Source organism: Cornus florida, unplaced genomic scaffold, assembly GCF_030987335.1.
Source record: "Cornus florida cultivar Cherokee Brave unplaced genomic scaffold, ASM3098733v1 CherokeeBrave_3.0.0_Hap2_Chr06, whole genome shotgun sequence".
NCBI lineage: Eukaryota > Viridiplantae > Streptophyta > Magnoliopsida > Cornales > Cornaceae > Cornus > Cornus florida.
Window position 1 is genome coordinate 68,913,923 of NW_026775576.1, and position 18,312 is coordinate 68,932,234.

General features: G+C 36.4%; 1 protein-coding gene across 3 annotated transcripts; it reads left to right on the forward strand.

The window, feature by feature from the left end:
* The first annotated feature begins 1,239 nt into the window (after positions 1-1,239).
* LOC132311881 (uncharacterized) lies at positions 1,240-16,723 on the forward strand. 3 transcript variants are annotated; one of them, XM_059810023.1, is made up of 14 exons: positions 1,240-1,933; positions 6,136-6,222; positions 8,067-8,170; positions 8,307-8,357; positions 9,228-9,399; positions 9,511-9,831; positions 11,438-11,641; positions 11,746-12,258; positions 12,395-12,604; positions 13,093-13,281; positions 13,588-13,760; positions 15,387-15,539; positions 15,671-15,752; positions 15,848-16,723. In XM_059810023.1, the coding sequence occupies exons 1-14, from the start codon at positions 1,259-1,261 to the stop codon at positions 16,235-16,237; spliced, it is 3,324 nt and encodes a 1,107-aa protein (XP_059666006.1). In that variant the 5' UTR covers positions 1,240-1,258; the 3' UTR covers positions 16,238-16,723. The 3 variants fall into 3 exon arrangements, with proteins under 3 accessions (XP_059666006.1, XP_059666007.1, XP_059666009.1); XM_059810024.1 differs by having other exon boundaries at positions 1,842-1,933; positions 6,143-6,222; XM_059810026.1 differs by lacking the exons at positions 1,240-1,933; positions 6,136-6,222 and adding an exon at positions 7,857-7,973.
* Positions 16,724-18,312: the final 1,589 nt, after the last annotated feature.

Here is an 18,312-nt window from a genome sequence, read left to right on the forward strand (position 1 = left end):
TGGTATTACAATTGTTATAACACACAATGCTGTGTACTAATGAGAATTCGACTAAGCCGACCCTCAACTCGAGTAACTCACGGTGTTACAAATGTTTGGTACAATGCACGATGGAGAATCTGACTCAGCTAGCACTTCAACCTAGGGGTGACAATTTTTATCGGCCCGTTAATAATCGATATGAGAACAATTTTTATATCGTTGGGGCGGGCATGAATACAAATTTTACACTCGTCGCGGATCACGAGACGGGTAAGAGTTCTTATAAATATTCGCCTGGCCCCGCCCCGCTAAGCATAATAACTATATTATATATATATATATATATATATATATATATATATATATAATATTAATAACTTATTTTACCGCTTACCCAGTTACCCATTTATTATAATCTTAATTTTTTAAACCTTATGTATGAACTGAGCGGTGCATCACGGGAAGACAGAGAGTCGAAACTCAAAAACCAAGCCCTCGACCTCAATCCCTCTCTCCCTCACCAGTCTCTATTTCTCTTTCTCGGGTAGATCCACGCACTCATACAGGTTGATCTATTCTTCTTCAATTCTTCTTCTCCCTTTTTTATACTTATATATATATATATACACATACATACACTATATATCTCTTATTTTATAATTTATTTGATCTATTCTTCTCAGGCAAAGGGATTCATCTATTTTTCGTCTTCTTCTATTATGGCTATTCAACCAAGAAAATTGTGGAAGACACCAGATCAATTTTTGAGCCAAGAAAATTGTAAAAAAAAAAATTGTTAGCAGGGTGGGCAAAAACTTGCCAAAAATTAAACCAGGTAGGGCAGGATTTAGGAAAATCCGCTCCAAACTCGCCCTGTTGCCATCCCTACTTCAACTTGAGTAACTCATGATGTTACAAAAAGGTACAACATAAGTACACATGTTGAACTACAGTGGACGGTCAAAATTATTTAATTCAAATAAATAAGTCTACGTGTGTGTGAATGATCTGACTGTCCAATGTAGTCGACTCTTGTTTACAAATAAACTATGCTTCATTTTAAGTCCTGTGGCCCATGCAGTTGGACTTTTAGGACTAACAAGCCAGCCCAATCTTTTCAGCCCCGCTTGGAACCAGAATGTGATTGCCACGTACTACTATAAGCGCGTGAAGAGAGCACGTTTGTGATGTGACGATTCAATGACTAATCATAGTCTATCTTATAAGCTATACAATACAAATCCAATGAAACAAATACAAAAATAAAACTTGAACTATGAACAAATCGAAGTCTGAAGAGAGGCATTCACATTTCATTCATGTCAATACCAACTCATCACATTCTTCAATCCCCACGCATTCAAATCCTCTATCCGACTCGTCACATCCTCCAAACTCAACTCACCGATTCCACCAAGAGATGGTCCGCAACTCAGTGAATCCAGACCACCACGTCTCCAACGGCGACGACAATGCCAGCTCCGGCGGCGGCATTGGTGGCCTCGGGTTCCGCTCGATTCGCGACCGTTTCCGCTTCAAGCGAAACCCTAAAACTAACCACGCCGCCCTGAACGACGGCAGGGACCGAGGCAAGGCGGCGTTGTTGTCGGATCGGCAGTGGCGCGCCGGCCGATCTCACTACCACCACACTCGATCCACAGCTCGGAGGATTTTGTCGTTTCCATTCAGAGGCCGGTCGTTGTTCTACTTCTGTATATTCTTTGCCGTGTTTGTGTTCGCGTTGGCGTCGATGGTGTTGCAGAGCTCGATCACGTCGTTGTTTCGGCCCGGGAGTGAGAGGGGGAAGTTGCTGCGGGAGGGTTTGAAGTTCGGGAGTTCATTGAAGTTCGTGCCGGGGAGGACGGGCTGGCAGCGGCTATCGGAGCGAGGTGGTCTCGATCGGTTGCGGAGGGAGCCGAGAGTCGGTGTTCGATCACCGAGACTTGGACTTGTGAGTGTTGTGAAGTTGAGTTTTGTTTCAATTTGAGTTAATTTTAGATTCAGAATTGAGCCTGTTTGTGTTTGATTTGATTTCAATTTTTTATTTTTAATTATTATTATGAGATGGTTATTAACTTATTATCCAGAGAATTACATTCTACCCAATCATTAAATTGGGACACAACTAAATGTCAATGCATTGCCCCTTTATTTGAACTGATTAGAGTTCATGATTTCAGCTTTGTGAAGAAAATAAAGCTTAAGCTAAATAGAGGGAAATAAGGTTATATTAGATGTGGAAGAGGGATGTACATGTGGAGAAAAATGTTTAGCTTATAGATTGGTTATGGTGTCTTCTTTACTTGATCAGTATAGTGGTCAAAAAATATAGCTTGAAGGGAAGTCACTCAACATTCTATGCGGCACACCAGGAGATCCCTCACTGTCTCAAGCCTATATGGAATGGACCTAGCCAAGTGTGGGATAGCCGTTCTGCTAGGCTTCCGCCATGTTGACAGGCACCCTGACCTCTGCTTGGAGTGGGGAAGTATAAGTAATTTCCAGTGAAGGGGTGAGCAAGGCATAGTTCAATACTGCCTAAGAAAACAACTTATCAAAAAAAATTACTGCCTAAGAAAACAGTATGCACCATAAATCTTGGCACAACTAAGCACTGAAGAAGATGATTGGTGGTCTCCTATGGCTCCTCACACATGCAACTAATTACGGATTCTTTTTTCCCCTTCCTAAGTTATTCAAATTTAAAATTGCCTCCAAAGATGTGGACCACAAAAGGAAATACCTTTCCAAGGGAATTTAGACCCATCTTCCTTGTAAAGCACTGCAGAACAATCGAACCTGAAAACTATTGTGTTTGCTAAGGATCATTCAAGGTGTCGTCTATATCCGACAAAGAGAAGAGCTACAGAGTACCTCCAAAATAGTACCAAGAGATATAAATTCTCAACACTATAAAGCTCTGTAGGTACAGGGCTCTCACATCATTCTGTCTGAAAAAACTGATATTGAGGTAATTCTAACAAGATTTGGGCGAAATTCTCACTCTTTGGCACGCTTCCAGACCAAAGGTGCTCCCGGAATTCTTCAAAGGAATATTTGATGTATTAGTAGGCCGATTTTTCTATTCTGGCTTGCTTTGCATCGTGAGCTCAAAACTCATCATATATTTTTGGCTTGCCAGGTCTTTGCTTAGAGGACCTTCTACATGAGGAAGGTGAACATCTTGATGTTGGAATGATGAGTCACTGGACATGGTGTTAGTTTTTTTTTTTTTTTTTTTTCCTTCTTTTTCCCATGGTGTTAGTTAGTCATAAAATAAAAGTCATTTTGAGCCCCTATCTATTTTAAAAAAGGAGGACCTATTATTATGGGGTGGCTGGGAAATTGTGACGGAAAGGATACTTGGAATTTAGAAAATCTGGAACCTTCTTAAAGATAGAAGCAAATTCAGATGCTTTAATGTGTGTTTGCTTGTTAACTAGGGTTGTTGGGGAGGCTAATGTCTCACCAAATGTTTCCCTACAAGTGAAATAATGCAATTTGTTCCTAATAGGCAATAAGAACTGTAGCTTCTGAACCCTTGAACCTGTTGTTTCGTATCCACATGGACAAGATAATTGGGTGGTGACACATGGGAATGCCAGAAATAGGGATGGCAACAGGGGCGGGTTTGGGTGGCTGTACCCTCCCCCGCCCCCGTAACCGTTTACAAAACCTCGCCCCCGTCCCCTTTCCCGTCCAAAACCGCAAAAACAGGGAGGCTTTCCACCCCATCCCCGTAACCGTTTAACATTTTTACCCCCGCGGGTACCCGTCCTGTCCCGTTTAAGACCATAATTTATTTATTGTTGAAATAAATTTGCTCTTTTTTTTTTTTAACCCCTCATCTTCAGTTTTTCACCATTGCAACTTTTCTTTTAATCAATTCATTTGTTCTTTAATATTGTTATATAGGGTACTTAATATATATACTGGGAAATATATATACTAATGAAATAAGGGTATTTAAGTAATTTGTCTATCTAAACGGGGCGGGGTGACCTCCCCCTACTCCCGCACCAAACCCGCGCGGGTTTTTATTACATCAAACCATCCCCGCCCAAATAACCTAAATAGTCCCCCAAAACCGCCAAAAACGGGGCGGGGCGGGTCAAATTGCCATCCCTAGCCAAAAGAGACCCTCAGCGTAGAGATTGATGAATACCACACTTTGGAAATGTCCATAGAAGAGTTTTGTGATTAGGTTCAATTGAAATTGGGGATTTTGGTTTGTGGACTAATGAATGCTAATTAATTAAATTAACTTTCACTTTGATGGGTGCTCTTGAAATCATTAAGCGATCATATTTTTTACATTCTCTTATTCTCAAGCTTTGGTGAGATGGATATGACTATGGTGAAGTTAGGGGACTTATGGGTAGTTTGATGGGGTGGAAGATCCTCAAGGTTATCGAGCACTACAAGGTAAGACGCAAAAAGTCCCTTGTTTGGCTGCCTGGAAGCGTAGTTGCATGATTACAAATAGAGGAGGAAGGACCTTAGATTCTTTTATTGTTTCTTTTGATAAGTAATAGACAAGGACAGCTATTCCTTGCTCCTTTCACTTGTGATTCACAAGAGATACCACTAAAGCTAACTAACAGCTGGTGGTACGTTAGAGGACTCTTTTGGGGATTTATTCCAAAAAATACTTCCATAAGTGATGTTCTTCCCTCCCTCTATCTCAATTCCCAGTTCAAAGACGAGCTGAAGTGTTCATGTTTGACAACAGGTAGTCTTGCTCTTATCGACTCCTCGATCCTTGATGAAGGTGAGATTTGCTTCCTAATAAAGTTTGAAGTTGCATACATGGATTCTTCAACAATAGGTGAAGTGTTCATGTTTGATACACATTGCTCGAAAATGTGTATGGGATATGTGTCCGACACTTTTGATTTGACATGCATGATGCACCTAAAGAACATGTCCAATAAATTAATTTTATTATTGAATACTACTATAAAAAATAAAATAAAAGTATTAAATAATAGAAATATCTAATAGTAGCCATGTGTCTTTTTGTTTGGAGATATGACACGCATGATGCATGGATAAATACCCACAGTCAATACACGTAGCCGGTCCATGTAACATGGGTTTGAAGTATTGGTTGAAACAGAGTCAATTTGACTGAGTTAATTTCGGATCAAAGAAATCATTCAGAGGTAAAATTAATGAGATGGAATTGAATCAGTGTGGATCTGAGATGGGATTGCTTGGACTGACTAATCAGATTTTGCATCTCAATTTCTTATTTTGGTCATTGGGTTATCCATTTGAATGGAAGGATTTTATGTTTTTTATATTTAGATAGAACCTCTCTTTAATATATTAAATCTCCCAGTAACTAGTGTGTTTTATTAGTATATTGACTTGCATCACTTATAAAATTTGTAAAAGAACCTCTTGGGCCTGTTTGGATCAGTTTTTGTAGAATAGTTAAATGTAAATGATGTAGTTAAAACAACATAGTTTGGGGGGAGGGGGTTTGCAACCATGTTTAAAAAATAATAAAATTGCAAGGTTTTACTTAAGGAGTGGTTATGGGAGTTGGAAATAAGTCGTCAAAATCTGTGTATATAAATAGATTTGTATATACATGCGTACTTGATGTCATGTTCTTTTTATGACTCCTTTATATGACAAAGGTGGGTTAAAAATTATGTACTGTAATTTATACAATTGATTTAACATATAAGTTTATATATAGTTGCCATGAAGCTTTGTTTGTCATGTACAATTTACATTTTAAATATATATTTTTTAATGACTTGTTATAATTGTATCAATGTTCTACTTTATTAAAGGTCTTTTGTGTCTGTATTGTGTGACCGTGTATATCTTGCATTTGTATCCGCGTGTCTTAATCTGTTGGATTACTTCTATTTTTGTACTTCTACCCATGTATGAAACTGATGATACCTATTTTGATGCAGTATTATAGTAAACTGAATGACCTTGAAGTTTAAATGACATTTCAAGTTACTTGGTTAAATATAATGTCCATTGATCTTATGTATTTTGGCTTCGCTTTGTTATTATCATTCTTCATGAACATACCCTGCTCAAAGAAAACATATCTGTTTATTTTTTTAATGCAATGAAATGATTATACTTCGTACAGTAGTAATGCATCCTTTTGATAAATGTTAGATCTTAGGAAACATGAAGAAAGATCCCCCATCATTAATGCTGTCTACTGTGATGAAGAATCTTCAAGGACTTGGCTATGTGCTTAAGGTAATTTTCTTTGGAACTTCTGTATCTTTTCAGACTGGATTTCTTATTTATGTTCTTCATTGTTGGTGTTCGTGAATGTTGCTTTTTCTTTACACACAAAAGCGGGCACGTGCACCTACACGCATGCACAATTAGACATTCATTGTTCTCTTTTTAGTTTCCATTTTATAAACACTCCTTTTTAGAGATGTGTTACATGGAGTGTTCCATTCCCCTCAACGTACATATACATCCGACACATGAGCCAAATAAATTCCCCCTAATTCTCTACATTTGATGATGGAAGAAGAAGAAAAAGCTCTGATGGGATAAGGATGGAAACCCTTGGCTCTGGTATTGAGTTAGCGCAATGTCCAATGATGTGGACCTAGGGGGGGTGAATGTATCTTGTAGGCAGCTTTAACCATTTTTAACTACTTTTTGAATTTTAACGAATTTATATAAATTTCAAGTTCAAATTAAAGCTAAATAATAAAATCCAATCAGTCCATCATGCTACTCAACATATCAATCACATAGTAATCGAATAAAGCAATAAAAAGCATAAATAATGGACAGCAAGACTTTGACATAGAAAACCCAAATGGGAAAAATCACGGGACCTAGTCTAGACAAATCAAATCTACTATGCGAAAGAGATATGACGCTCAGTTCCCAAACCCTAAACCCCTAGTTACTTCGCGACACAGTCTGATCTATCAGACTCTCCACTTAAGTCTCCAAACACACAGTCTGCTCCTCACGCAATCCACTTCTGAATTTATTTGATTTCTAATGACCAGTCGTCCATTTCAATCTCTGTTTGATTGTATGACCGTTGGTGTTGAACTCTCATGAATCAGCTCCACGGCAAATATGTTGTCAACACACTCATGTAACACTCACCAGTCTAATGCGATTGATGAATGCTAAAAGAAAAAATATGAATGCACTCTATTTTGCTCAAAAGATATGTGTATATTCTTTACGTCATAAGGTCTGCCCTATGTTAGTGTATTTATAATGGCAAATCAGAATTGTGGAGAGAATAGAGTTTTTAGCATTTAAATCTGAAAAGGAAACTGCTTTCTTGAATAGGTCAATCAATCGAGAGACATGTCAATTAGTTAATTTGACCAGTAGCCCTCAATCGATTGAAGTACTATGCAGTTTTATGCTAGAAAATTTCCAGAAAAGATAGTTTCTAAAACACTTTAGAGTTAAATGCAAATCAATTACAAACTCTTGTTTTGATTCACAAAAGATGCTTGCATAAGTCCTATTGCTCTAACAAAGCTCAAATTTGATTGTAGAGAAGGGTTTCTACTTCTGAGATAGATATGAACCTTTTTTTACATCACATTTAAGTAAATTCTAATTGAGAACACTCTTAAAGAACAATAAAATCATACATTATACCATGTTATATGAATTTGCAGGACATGCATATGTTCCATAGCTAGCCTTTGGATTAATTTCATGCTAGTTTTCCATATCCCAATATTTGGGATTCAGGGTGGTCCGACACAGACATACATGCATCCAATACACATTGCCAAGTTAATGAAACATTGTTCTGAATAAATGTGTACCTTTAAGTTTTATTTTCGTCAAAAAGGAACCATTTGTTTTCCTTGGGAAACATCCAAGAGTGCCCGGACTGAAAATGGAAGAGTTGAGTAAATAAAAAATCTAAAGGAGGTCCCTGCCCTTGTTTAGCAGGTTTATGGAATTGGCATGGGCACAGTATGGAAGTTCCCCTACTTTTTTCTGTACGGATCTTTTTAAAAAGTAAATAATTAATTAAATCTTGTAATTAACTTATTATGAGAAGCTTATTCATATTTACAATGTTTGTTGGACAGATTTACGCAATGGAGGATGGTGAAGCGCGTTCTATGTGGGAGAAAATAGGTGGTCGAATCTCACTCCTAAATTCTGAGAGATATGGCCATATTGATTGGTCAATGTATGTTTGCTATTTGTTTTTTGCGGTTACATTGAAGACGATTTATGTTTTATCAGCAACTATTTTGGTGACATTTACTACTTCTTAATTAACTTTAGTTGGTATAGATGGTTTATGTTTTGTTCAAATCTTGCAGTTTTGAAGGTATCATTGTAAACTCTCTTGAAGCAAAATTTGCCTTGTCAAGGTATGGCTGTATGAGCTTGTTCACCATAGATTGCAAATCAAATTTATATCTTTTAAGTTTCATCATTTTCACGGAATACTTGCAAATGTGTTGTTTGTTGTTTGTGTAAATGTTTTGTGACTCTCAATGACTCCATATGGCTAACATGTATTTTTGTAAAATACTCCTATTTTTCATAGAAAATGAGAAAGTTGGAGAAGCACTTAAAAACAGTACTACATCGTTGGCCCATTGATATTTTGACGCAACCTAAACAGACAATCTCCTACTAGGTATACTCACCTTAAAATTTAATATTGTTAATTCTCTCAAAGGAGAAAATACTTCTCTTAGGTTGTTCTATATCTTAAAGACCTTCATTAATCAAGGAAAAAGAAACAACCTTTAGATACTCTGAACTTTACTAATCTAATGAGCTACGAGGTATAGTTCATATATGCAGAGTGTGATATTTGGGCAAGTTCACATTTAACTCCTCTAGGAGTTATATTCCTTTACATTTTGTTCTTAGAATAAAGCCATTAAATAGGCATTTGATACTCTATATTTATCCTTCCAAATTTTTTTTTTCTTGATACTATTGTTACTCTTGTGATAATCAGTTCAAGTCGGTATTTGATATTATTAGATACAAAACAAAATCAAATAATATCAATTATAGAGCAATTAACTTGCAGTGGTGGTCATTTTGAGTTCTTTCTTGAGTGTCTCTCTCTATCTCTCTTTCTGTGTTTGTGTGTGTGTGTGTGTGTGTGTGTGTGTGTGTGTGTGTATGCATCTCCCCTCTCCAACTCTACAGTCTTGTAAGGGATCCTTACTTCTCGTTGCTTTGTTTTTGATGCTATAATTTTTATTTTCATATTTATGCAGCCTTATGCAGGAGCCATTTTGTTCTGTACCACTTATATGGATAATTCATGAAGATACCCTTGCAAATCGTCTTCCAGTTTATGAGGACATGGGCTGGGAACACCTTGTTTCTTACTGGAAAAATGCTTTTAGCAGGGCTGACGTGGTTGTGTTTCCAGATTTTTCTCTACCGGTATATCTGACACTTTATTATTCATCCAGTTACTTTCTTACAATATATTCAATTAGCATAATGTTTGGCATTATTATGTTGTTGCTCAATTATTATTCCTTCCTGTATCAGATGTTATATAGTGTGCTTGACACTGGAAACTTCTTTGTGATTCCTGGATCGCCAATAGATGTTTGGGCAGCAGAAAGCTATAGTAACACCCACTCCAAATCTCAATTAAGAAAGGACAATGGGTTCAGTGAAGATGATATGCTGGTTCTTGTTGTTGGAAGTTTGTTCTTCTACAATGAACTATCATGGGACTATGCGGTGGCAATGCATGACATAGGACCTCTACTAATCAAATATGCAAGGGGAGAAGATGCTGGAGGGTCATTCAAATTCATCTTTCTGTGCGGAAACTCCACTGATGAATACAATGATGCTTTACAGGTATTCAATTGTTGATTAGTGTATATTAGGCAGGCTATCCCTTTTTTCATACAAGTCTTTACACTATATGAATTCATATTGGATAAAAGGATTACATAACAGGGAAGGGTATATACAGTTATCAAAAAAAAAAAACAGGGAAGGGTATATAGAAGTGATTCAAGCGAATTTCTCGTGAATTTTTGCACGGATCAATCTTAACTTCTCAATAATTTCATATGGTTTCTAATTTTTTTCCCTGAATATATGGGTTTTTCAAATTTCACCCAACTTTGTTCTGAAAATATGTTATTTAAACTAGTTGACTACGTTGTAATTTTACTCTGTAAGTGCTTCCTATGTTATACGTGTGTGAGCATGTTTTTTCCCTGTGAGTGTGCTATAAAGAAGCCTCATCTAATGTTTCTTTGCAATAACTGATGGAAAGATTTGGATTATACAAATGGTTTTGATGTTTAAGCATGCTGTCGTCGTCCTTGTGAAAAATCTCTGTATGATATTTATACATATATAGTATTTAAAATGAGATATTTGTTTGAGACAAAGTTTATAATTTAAGAGGAGGCCTTGAAGGTAGAGCTAAAAAACTGTGAACAGGTGCAGCTCTAAAAGAAGGTTAAAAGAACTACAGTGATCTTGTATAGTTGTATTAGTCTCACAAGGTGTTTATCCAATTCAACAGTCCATTCAAATCATAACACAAATATGGTGTGTGGTGTTGTGTGATGTAATTAATAACCTTAAACCATGGTTTGCTTAGAAACTGCAGACAATAACATACAGAGATTTTTATTAAATACCGAAAAAAAAAAACATATTCTGCAGGATTGGCAGTGGCCTCGGTATGCCATGTCCATCTGTGGGCGGTCATCATTTTATTTTATTAAAGAAAAGTGAAACAGATTACATTTTACCAGTGTTTGCCGTTCTCACAAGTATGGTAGATCATTTTGTGGAGCTGGGAAGCTGTTAACTAGAAGCATTCATAATAAGAGTTTTTTTATCAATGGTTTAGATGAATCTTATTTTATGTGGCATTGGTTCTTTACATTTACTTCGTGAAAATTGAGCTAGAAGTCAATGTTCTGTACTTGTTTTCAAGTCACTTGCTTAAACTCATAAGGTTGAGTGAAATCAGAAATCCTTCGTATCATGATCCTATATATTTGCATCACAATACTCAGGAATAAGGTATGCCATATCCATCTGTGGGCGGTCATCATTTTATTTTATTAAAGAAAAGTGAAACAGATTACATTTTACGAGTGTTTGCCGTTCTCATAAGTATGGTAGATCATTTTGTGGAACTGGGAAGCTGTTAACTAGGCATTCATTATATGTTGAGTTTTTTTATCAATGGTTTAGATGAATCTTATTTTATGTGGCATTGGTTCTTTACATTTACTTCTTGAAAATTGAGCTAGAAGTCAATGTTCTGTACTTGTTTTCAAGTCACTTGCTTTTAGTCAAACTCATAAGGTTGAGGTGAAATCAGAAATCCTTCGTATCATGATCCTATATATTTGCATCACAGTACTCAGGAAAAAGTTTAATAGATTTACTATTTATGCTTTGAGGTTTGAATTATTCTACGGTACTTGTGTAGGAAATTGCTACTCATCTAGGACTTGATCGTGGTTCTCTTAGGCACTATGGCATGAATGGTGATGTAAACGGATTATTATTAATGGCTGACATTGTTCTATATGGTTCCTCCCAAGATGAGCAGGGATTTCCACCAATACTTACACGAGCCTTGTCATTTGGAATCCCTGTCATTGCACCTGATTTTCCTGTCATAAAAAAATATGTAAGTTTGATCAGCTTTTGGTTTTGTTTGTCTGATTAGCTGAAGTATAAGGGGTACTTTGCTTTTGTTCTTTAACTCATTAATAACGTGTTGAAAATTTACAGGTTGTTGATGGAGTCCATGGGATAGTTTTTCCTAAGCACAATCCTGATGCATTGATGAGATCTTTTTCACTTTTGATATCAAACGGGAAGCTCTCTAAATTTGCTCATTCTGTTGCTTCCTCTGGGAGGCTGCTTGCTAAGAACACATTGGCATCTGAATGCATTGTTGGTTATGCAATACTTCTGGAAAATGTTCTCACTTTCCCATCAGATTCACTGTTGCCAGGCCAGGTTTCTCAGATCAAACAGGCTGCATGGGAGTGGGATTTGTTCAGGAGGGAAATGGAACAGAGAACTGGTGACATGGAAAATATGAATCAGAAGGATACTCATGCAAGAAAATCTAGTGTTGTTTATTCTATTGAAGAAGATTTGATTCACCTGGTTGATTCAAAGAATATCTCTCAGAATGAATCTGAGATTCTGGCACTGGATATTCCGACTGAGCTAGATTGGGATATTTTGAAGGAAATGGAAAGTTCTGAAGAGGTCGAGAGGCTAGAAATGGAAGAGGTATGGAAATATTTTTCAAAAATGATAGTTTCTGGGGTCACCCTCTCCCCTTCGCTTTCTCTTTATCATTTCTATCATTCTTTTTCTTTAATTTTTTGGGAGGGCATCTAAAATTGAGCATGATATTGACCTGTAGATTGATGAAAGAATGGAGAGAGATACTGGTGTATGGGATGACTTATATCGTAGTGCCCGAAAAGCTGAAAAACTTAAGTTTGAAGTAAATGAAAGGGATGAAGGAGAGCTAGAAAGAACAGGCCAGCCATTATGCATTTATGAGATCTACAATGGAGCTGGGGCCTGGCCATTTTTACACCATGGTTCTTTGTACCGTGGGTTAAGTCTTGTTAGTTCTTCTGACTTGTATTTTTCTATTTTCTTTTTCTTTCTTTTGTCCATGTTCATTTTTATTGTTAATTTCCTCAGAGCAACACAGCCCCATGCCACTAGTTTGGTGCTGGGGATTCTCTTCTATCATCTAGGCCTGAAATCACTATCTCTTAAGTCATACTTTTCAGATCACATAGTTTTATTGATCATGTAAGTTATGCACTTTTTTTACTCATCTACATTCAGTACAAACTTCTTTGAGTTGAAAATTCTACTTGTATGTACAATCTCCAAGTTTCTCAATTGCTTTCTAGCACTCATTTAGTTCCATTCTAGCTTATTTACAATGTGTTACATGTTTTTCTGTTCAAGTATTTTTAAATTCTATTCAATGTTAAGAATCCTTACTACTCTTGTTGTTTTTTACTTAATTCAGACAGGCTATATTATTTTATTGCTTTTAAATGCGTTTGTATTGCTTCTGATCTTCCTACATTCTGTCAGTCTAGGAGAGCACGAAGATTGAAATCAGATGATGTGGATGCAGTTGGACGGCTTCCTTTGTTGAATGACACATACTATCGGGATATCCTCTGTGAGATTGGAGGTTTGTTTTCTGTTGCAAATAGCCTGGATAACATTCACAAGCGACCTTGGATTGGGTTTCAGTCATGGCGTGCTGCTGGCAGGAAGGTATATCTTCATTGGTGTCTTATTTACATCATATAATATAAATATATATAGCCAGCCCCTTTTTATTTTTATTTTTATTTTTAATATGTATATATTTATATACACGTAGCCAGTCTTGCTTGGCGTTTGTCTATTTAGATCACATAAGATTTAATTGAAAGTGTGATTAATTTTTATTTGCAAGTATATTAAATTAAAGTGCTGTTCAATCTAGTATCTTCGATCAAAATGAAATTTTGTATCGATGTTTCACCATCAGTAAAGTATCACATCCGTTCTTATTCTTTCTTCTCAATCATAAAGCAGGTTTCCTTGTCTACCAAAGCTGAAGGGGTTCTGGAAGACACAATACAAGGGGCAACTAAGGGAGATGTAATATACTTTTGGGCTCCCTTGAACATGGATGGGGGACTTACAGGAAGCAGTGATGTACTTACTTTTTGGTCCATGTGTGACATCTTAAATGGGGGAAACTGCAGGTATGCGTTGCCAAATACTGTTCCATTCTGATGTTATGTCAATGCGGGTCATTTGTAGTTGCTTCCAGGGTGTACTTGATAACAAATTTATGGAAATCTAGCTCTTAATTGTCCTCAGATTTCAATATGAAAAACTGTTTGGGGCATTATAAGATTGGTTTAGTTTACAATTTGCTTCTACATGATTGCTTAAACATTCCTGGATTACTAGTACTTACTGCTATGTAAGAGAAGTAGTTCTTTAAATTCCTGGAAATGACATAGTGAAGGTTGTGACCTTTTATGACAATATCAATGATCATAATAAAAAAAGCAAGAAAAATGTCAAATATAGTTTAAATGAACTATTAAACATTCCTGGATTTGTACCCAACTTCTCATACTTGAAAGCCCAAACATTTTATCACTGGACCAAGGATATCTCGTATATCAATATTTTTTGATAGTACAATATTTCCTTTTTATGGATGTTTTATTTCTTGTTCCTCTCTGCTGGAAATTACGGTCCCATGCACTCCACTTCACCTTGATTGTCTTAAAAATAAAAACGATAAATAAAGATCTTTCTGGATAGCACCAGAAATGAGGGCTGTGACCCAAGCATAAAGGAAGTATACAAGAGATGTGATTCCAAGTCAAAAAAGTTCATATACCTTGAAACTTTAAAAAGGCTTTAGAGACATATATGTTGTGTCAATAGGCCAAAAGAAAAGGGTAATCAGAAGCAACAGTAAGCTAGATTTTATTTATTTATTTTGCTGAATCGACGATTCCACTCGTGATGATCTTCTATTCCACACCCTCCACATAATATGCAATAGACCATATCCAAAACCTCTTACTCCCCGCCCACAAGGGCATGGTCCTCATCCATTTTCCCTACTTTCAGCTTGACTTGGATGGTGAATGCACTGAGCTTCTCTTGAACAGCTTGACTTGATATGTTAAGGAGCGATTAAGTTTTGAGTTCGATCGCTTAACTTGAAAAGCACCACTCTTGGTTTTCTAATGCCATTTTCAAACATTTTATGTAGGTTTCATGCAGCTGTAGTGATTTAATCCTGTTGAACTCCTGAAAGAAGACACTACAAGATTTTTGGCAAATACTAGAAAGCCTTAGATTTATAATAAAGAACTGGAATACGTTTTTGGAGTATATTTTAAAACTTGTGTCTAGTAATTTTCATTTGTCAAGTTGGGAGATTCCAGATTCTGGCACAAAAGAATGCTGGATTAGGCTGCTCGACGAGCACAACTGGGTTCATGAACAAGCTCGTGTTTGGTTGAACATGTATAAATCAGGCTTTAACACTAGAAGCTTTGATCCATCTCTAGCTCAATACAGAATATATCCAGACCAAATTCTCAGCTTGGCTAAGCTTTATTCCAATCCTATCGTCAGCTGAAATCTATTGATTTCTTCCTGCACAGAAAATCCAAAAATTGAGGTGTTTAGATGGGCAGATTTTTTTTTTTAGTTTTTCCCCAAACACTTCCATGTGATTAGACATAGCTCTCAAGTTGCATAAATATTTGGAAATTCATGAGTGCTTGTTTGAGAACTCAGTTTATATTCTTCTGAAAGGACACACATAACTGTATCGTTTGGTTTCCAAATTCATGCAGAACTGCCTTTGAAAATGCCTTCCGTCAGATGTATTCATTGCCAATACATATTGAAGCTCTTCCCCCCATGCCTGAAGATGGCGGTCGCTGGTCTGCCCTGCATAGCTGGGTTATGCCAACCCCTTCCTTTCTAGAGTTTGTAATGTTTTCCAGGTATTATTACAGGGAAAAGGCTTTGGCATCTTGCTACAGTTTCAAGTATCAAAAGGTGTTTAGTAGTTGATCAACATGTGTTTTAAACAATTCCTTTTTCTTTTTCTTTTCTTTTTAAAATTAAACGACAGGATGTTTGCTGATTCTCTCAATGGATTGCATACCAATTCAAGCCAAATTTCTACTTGTTTGTTGGGTTCCTCAAAGATTGAGGTAAGTCGCATAAACTAGAAAGCACCTTGCGTTCAGGTTCCAATGGGATTTAATGAAATAGGTTCTCATTTTTTTGGCTGGTTAATGATTAGCAGAAAAAGCACTGTTACTGCCGGATTTTGGAACTCTTGGTCAATGTTTGGGCCTATCATAGTGCGCGGAAGATGGTTTACATTGACCCAGTCTCAGGTTCATTAGAAGAGCAGCACCCTATTGAACAGCGGCAGGGATATATATGGGCTAAGTACTTCAATTTTACTCTCTTGAAGAGCATGGACGAAGATTTAGCAGAAGCTGCAGATGACGATGATCATCCAAGCGAGATGTGGTTGTGGCCTTTGACAGGGGAAGTATATTGGCAGGGTATATACGAAAGAGAGAGGGAAGAAAGATATAGATTAAAGATGGACAAGAAGAGGAAAACAAGAGAGAGATTATTTGAAAGGCTGACCAAAGGATATAAGCAGAAGAAACTTGGAGGATAGGAAGCCGCCCAAAATGTTCGATTGTAATAATCACGAAAGGCCTAACACAGATAACCAATTTTTTTGTTCTCTACTCCAGGAAATGAAAGAGGACTGGTAAAGTTTGAGCTCAATTCTTTCACACTGACAAAAGGCGTAATCATATTCTTCTCATTTGACTGGAAAGGGAGTGGGCACGAGGCATAGCTGCAGCACGCTAGCTAGCAATTTTAGTTCTCGCTAGCGTCTCTGAAGTCCCTTTTACTCCCATCAATTGAAACGGATAAATAGGATGTCAGGTTTTTGAGGTGCGACCAGTTTTAGTTGAAATTCTGTCACATAATTCAAAATGTCCGTCGAGTAGCTAAACATGTATTATTTCATTGATCTATATTCTTGTTCTTGCACGGTTCCTCTTTTTTATTTTCGGAGAAGTTTACTTTTGGATCCATGATACATGATCAATCTTGTTAAATAACAAAGCAATATATACAGAATTTTTGACCCTGCTGTGTGTGTGGATTGCCTTTGCATGTGTATTCCTGTAATCCTATCATTATGCTACAGGTACTTTAGGTGTTCTAGTTTTAACATTGAATTGTAGGCATGGCTCGTAGTCACGGTTTCGGTTGTAGTTGCGGTGCGGTATAACGGATTTGGGTAAATATCGGTGTAGACTGGCAAAACCGGCCGGTTCATGAAAGTGTGTAACGATATCGGACTTTTGAAGAAGGGTTACGAACCATATGGCCAACCATGATTGTAAGAGCTCATGTTCTTCACATTGTTTGCTGGCATCTTCTCAGATTTTTTAAATTCTCCAAGCAACCTTTGTCTTTTGTACAATTCTGATCTGGATGAGAATTGTAACTTCTATTAATTATATAACAATATTAAATGTTCATTGTTAGGTTTGGTGTATCTGTTTCTATTTTAAATCTTTGCTTGAAGAGCGTTCATCATTTTTTGTTGATTCCATTAATCTCCCGTGAGTTTTCCCATCTTTTCTAACAACTTTAATTTAATAGGGTTAGGTCTCACCTTTTAAGAAATTAATTCATTCACTTATAATTCCCACGAAACTCTTTTATTAATTTCCCTTGTCCTTCAAAGCACGTAAATTTATATAATTGTAATGTAAAATAAAAGAAAATTATAAAATAATATATTAAGTATTATACTAGTGTTTTGGGATCCATAAATTTGATAAAGAATGTCTAAACTGAGGTAGTATGCAATAATATTAACAATCATACTGTTACATGACTGAGGAATCATGGTATCATGTCATTGATTAAATCAGATGTGTTCAATTTTTCAACTTGGTATCATGTCATCGATTAAATCAAATGTGTTCAATTTTTCGACTTTGTATCACTTGATTGATTAATGTGTAGGTGGAAAAACAAGACCAGTCTTAATATATGTCCACTTTTAGCTACGTCACAAATTTGTTGCATGTGATAAATGCTACCTTATCAAGTAGGGAGTGCATTAAAGCATTTCTAAAAAATCACAATGAACCACCAAGCCACCTTCTAACTGTCAAACATCAAGAACATATTTTTTTCCCCCTCTTTTCCTCCTCTACTTAATTTATAAAGGGAAAGACAGGATATATAAACACACACATACACACTAACTCAAATATATATATGTGTGTGTGTGTGTGTGTATAGCCATAAGGGAAGGCTTGGTATAAACTCTTCATATTTCTTTTGGTCATATTATTGTTTGGAACTTAGTATTGTGTAGGAAAAGAGAGAATATTAAATGGAAAGAAACAAAAGTTGGAAATTGTTGAACCACCATGACATAAGTAGGAATAAATAGGTTGAGATTTAGATTGTTGTTGTCTGCGCGCTTAGCCCACAAAACTTTAATATATATATATATATATATTGATACCATTACCAAGGGGTGCTTAGTTTTTTCAGCACAATCATGGTGGAGTAATGATCACCCCTCATCAACAACTTGCATGTTAATCACCACTAAGGTTAGGCAAAAGCCAACATAGATTTCTGGTTTATAAAATAAAATATGATACGAGTCAACCAAATTACAAATAAACTTTGTTATTTTTTTTTTTTAAT

What these genes read in the sequence shown, in the direction of transcription:
- LOC132311881 (XM_059810023.1), top strand. Translation starts at nt 1,259, where the DNA reads ATGAACAAATCGAAGTCTGAAGAGAGGCATTCACATTTCATTCATGTC. An exon ending in GATCACCGAGACTTGGACTT is followed by an intron (nt 1,934 to 6,135) that starts GTGAGTGTTGTG and finishes GATAAATGTTAG; the next exon opens with ATCTTAGGAAACATGAAGAA. An exon ending in AATACAATGATGCTTTACAG is followed by an intron (nt 9,832 to 11,437) that starts GTATTCAATTGT and finishes GTACTTGTGTAG; the next exon opens with GAAATTGCTACTCATCTAGG.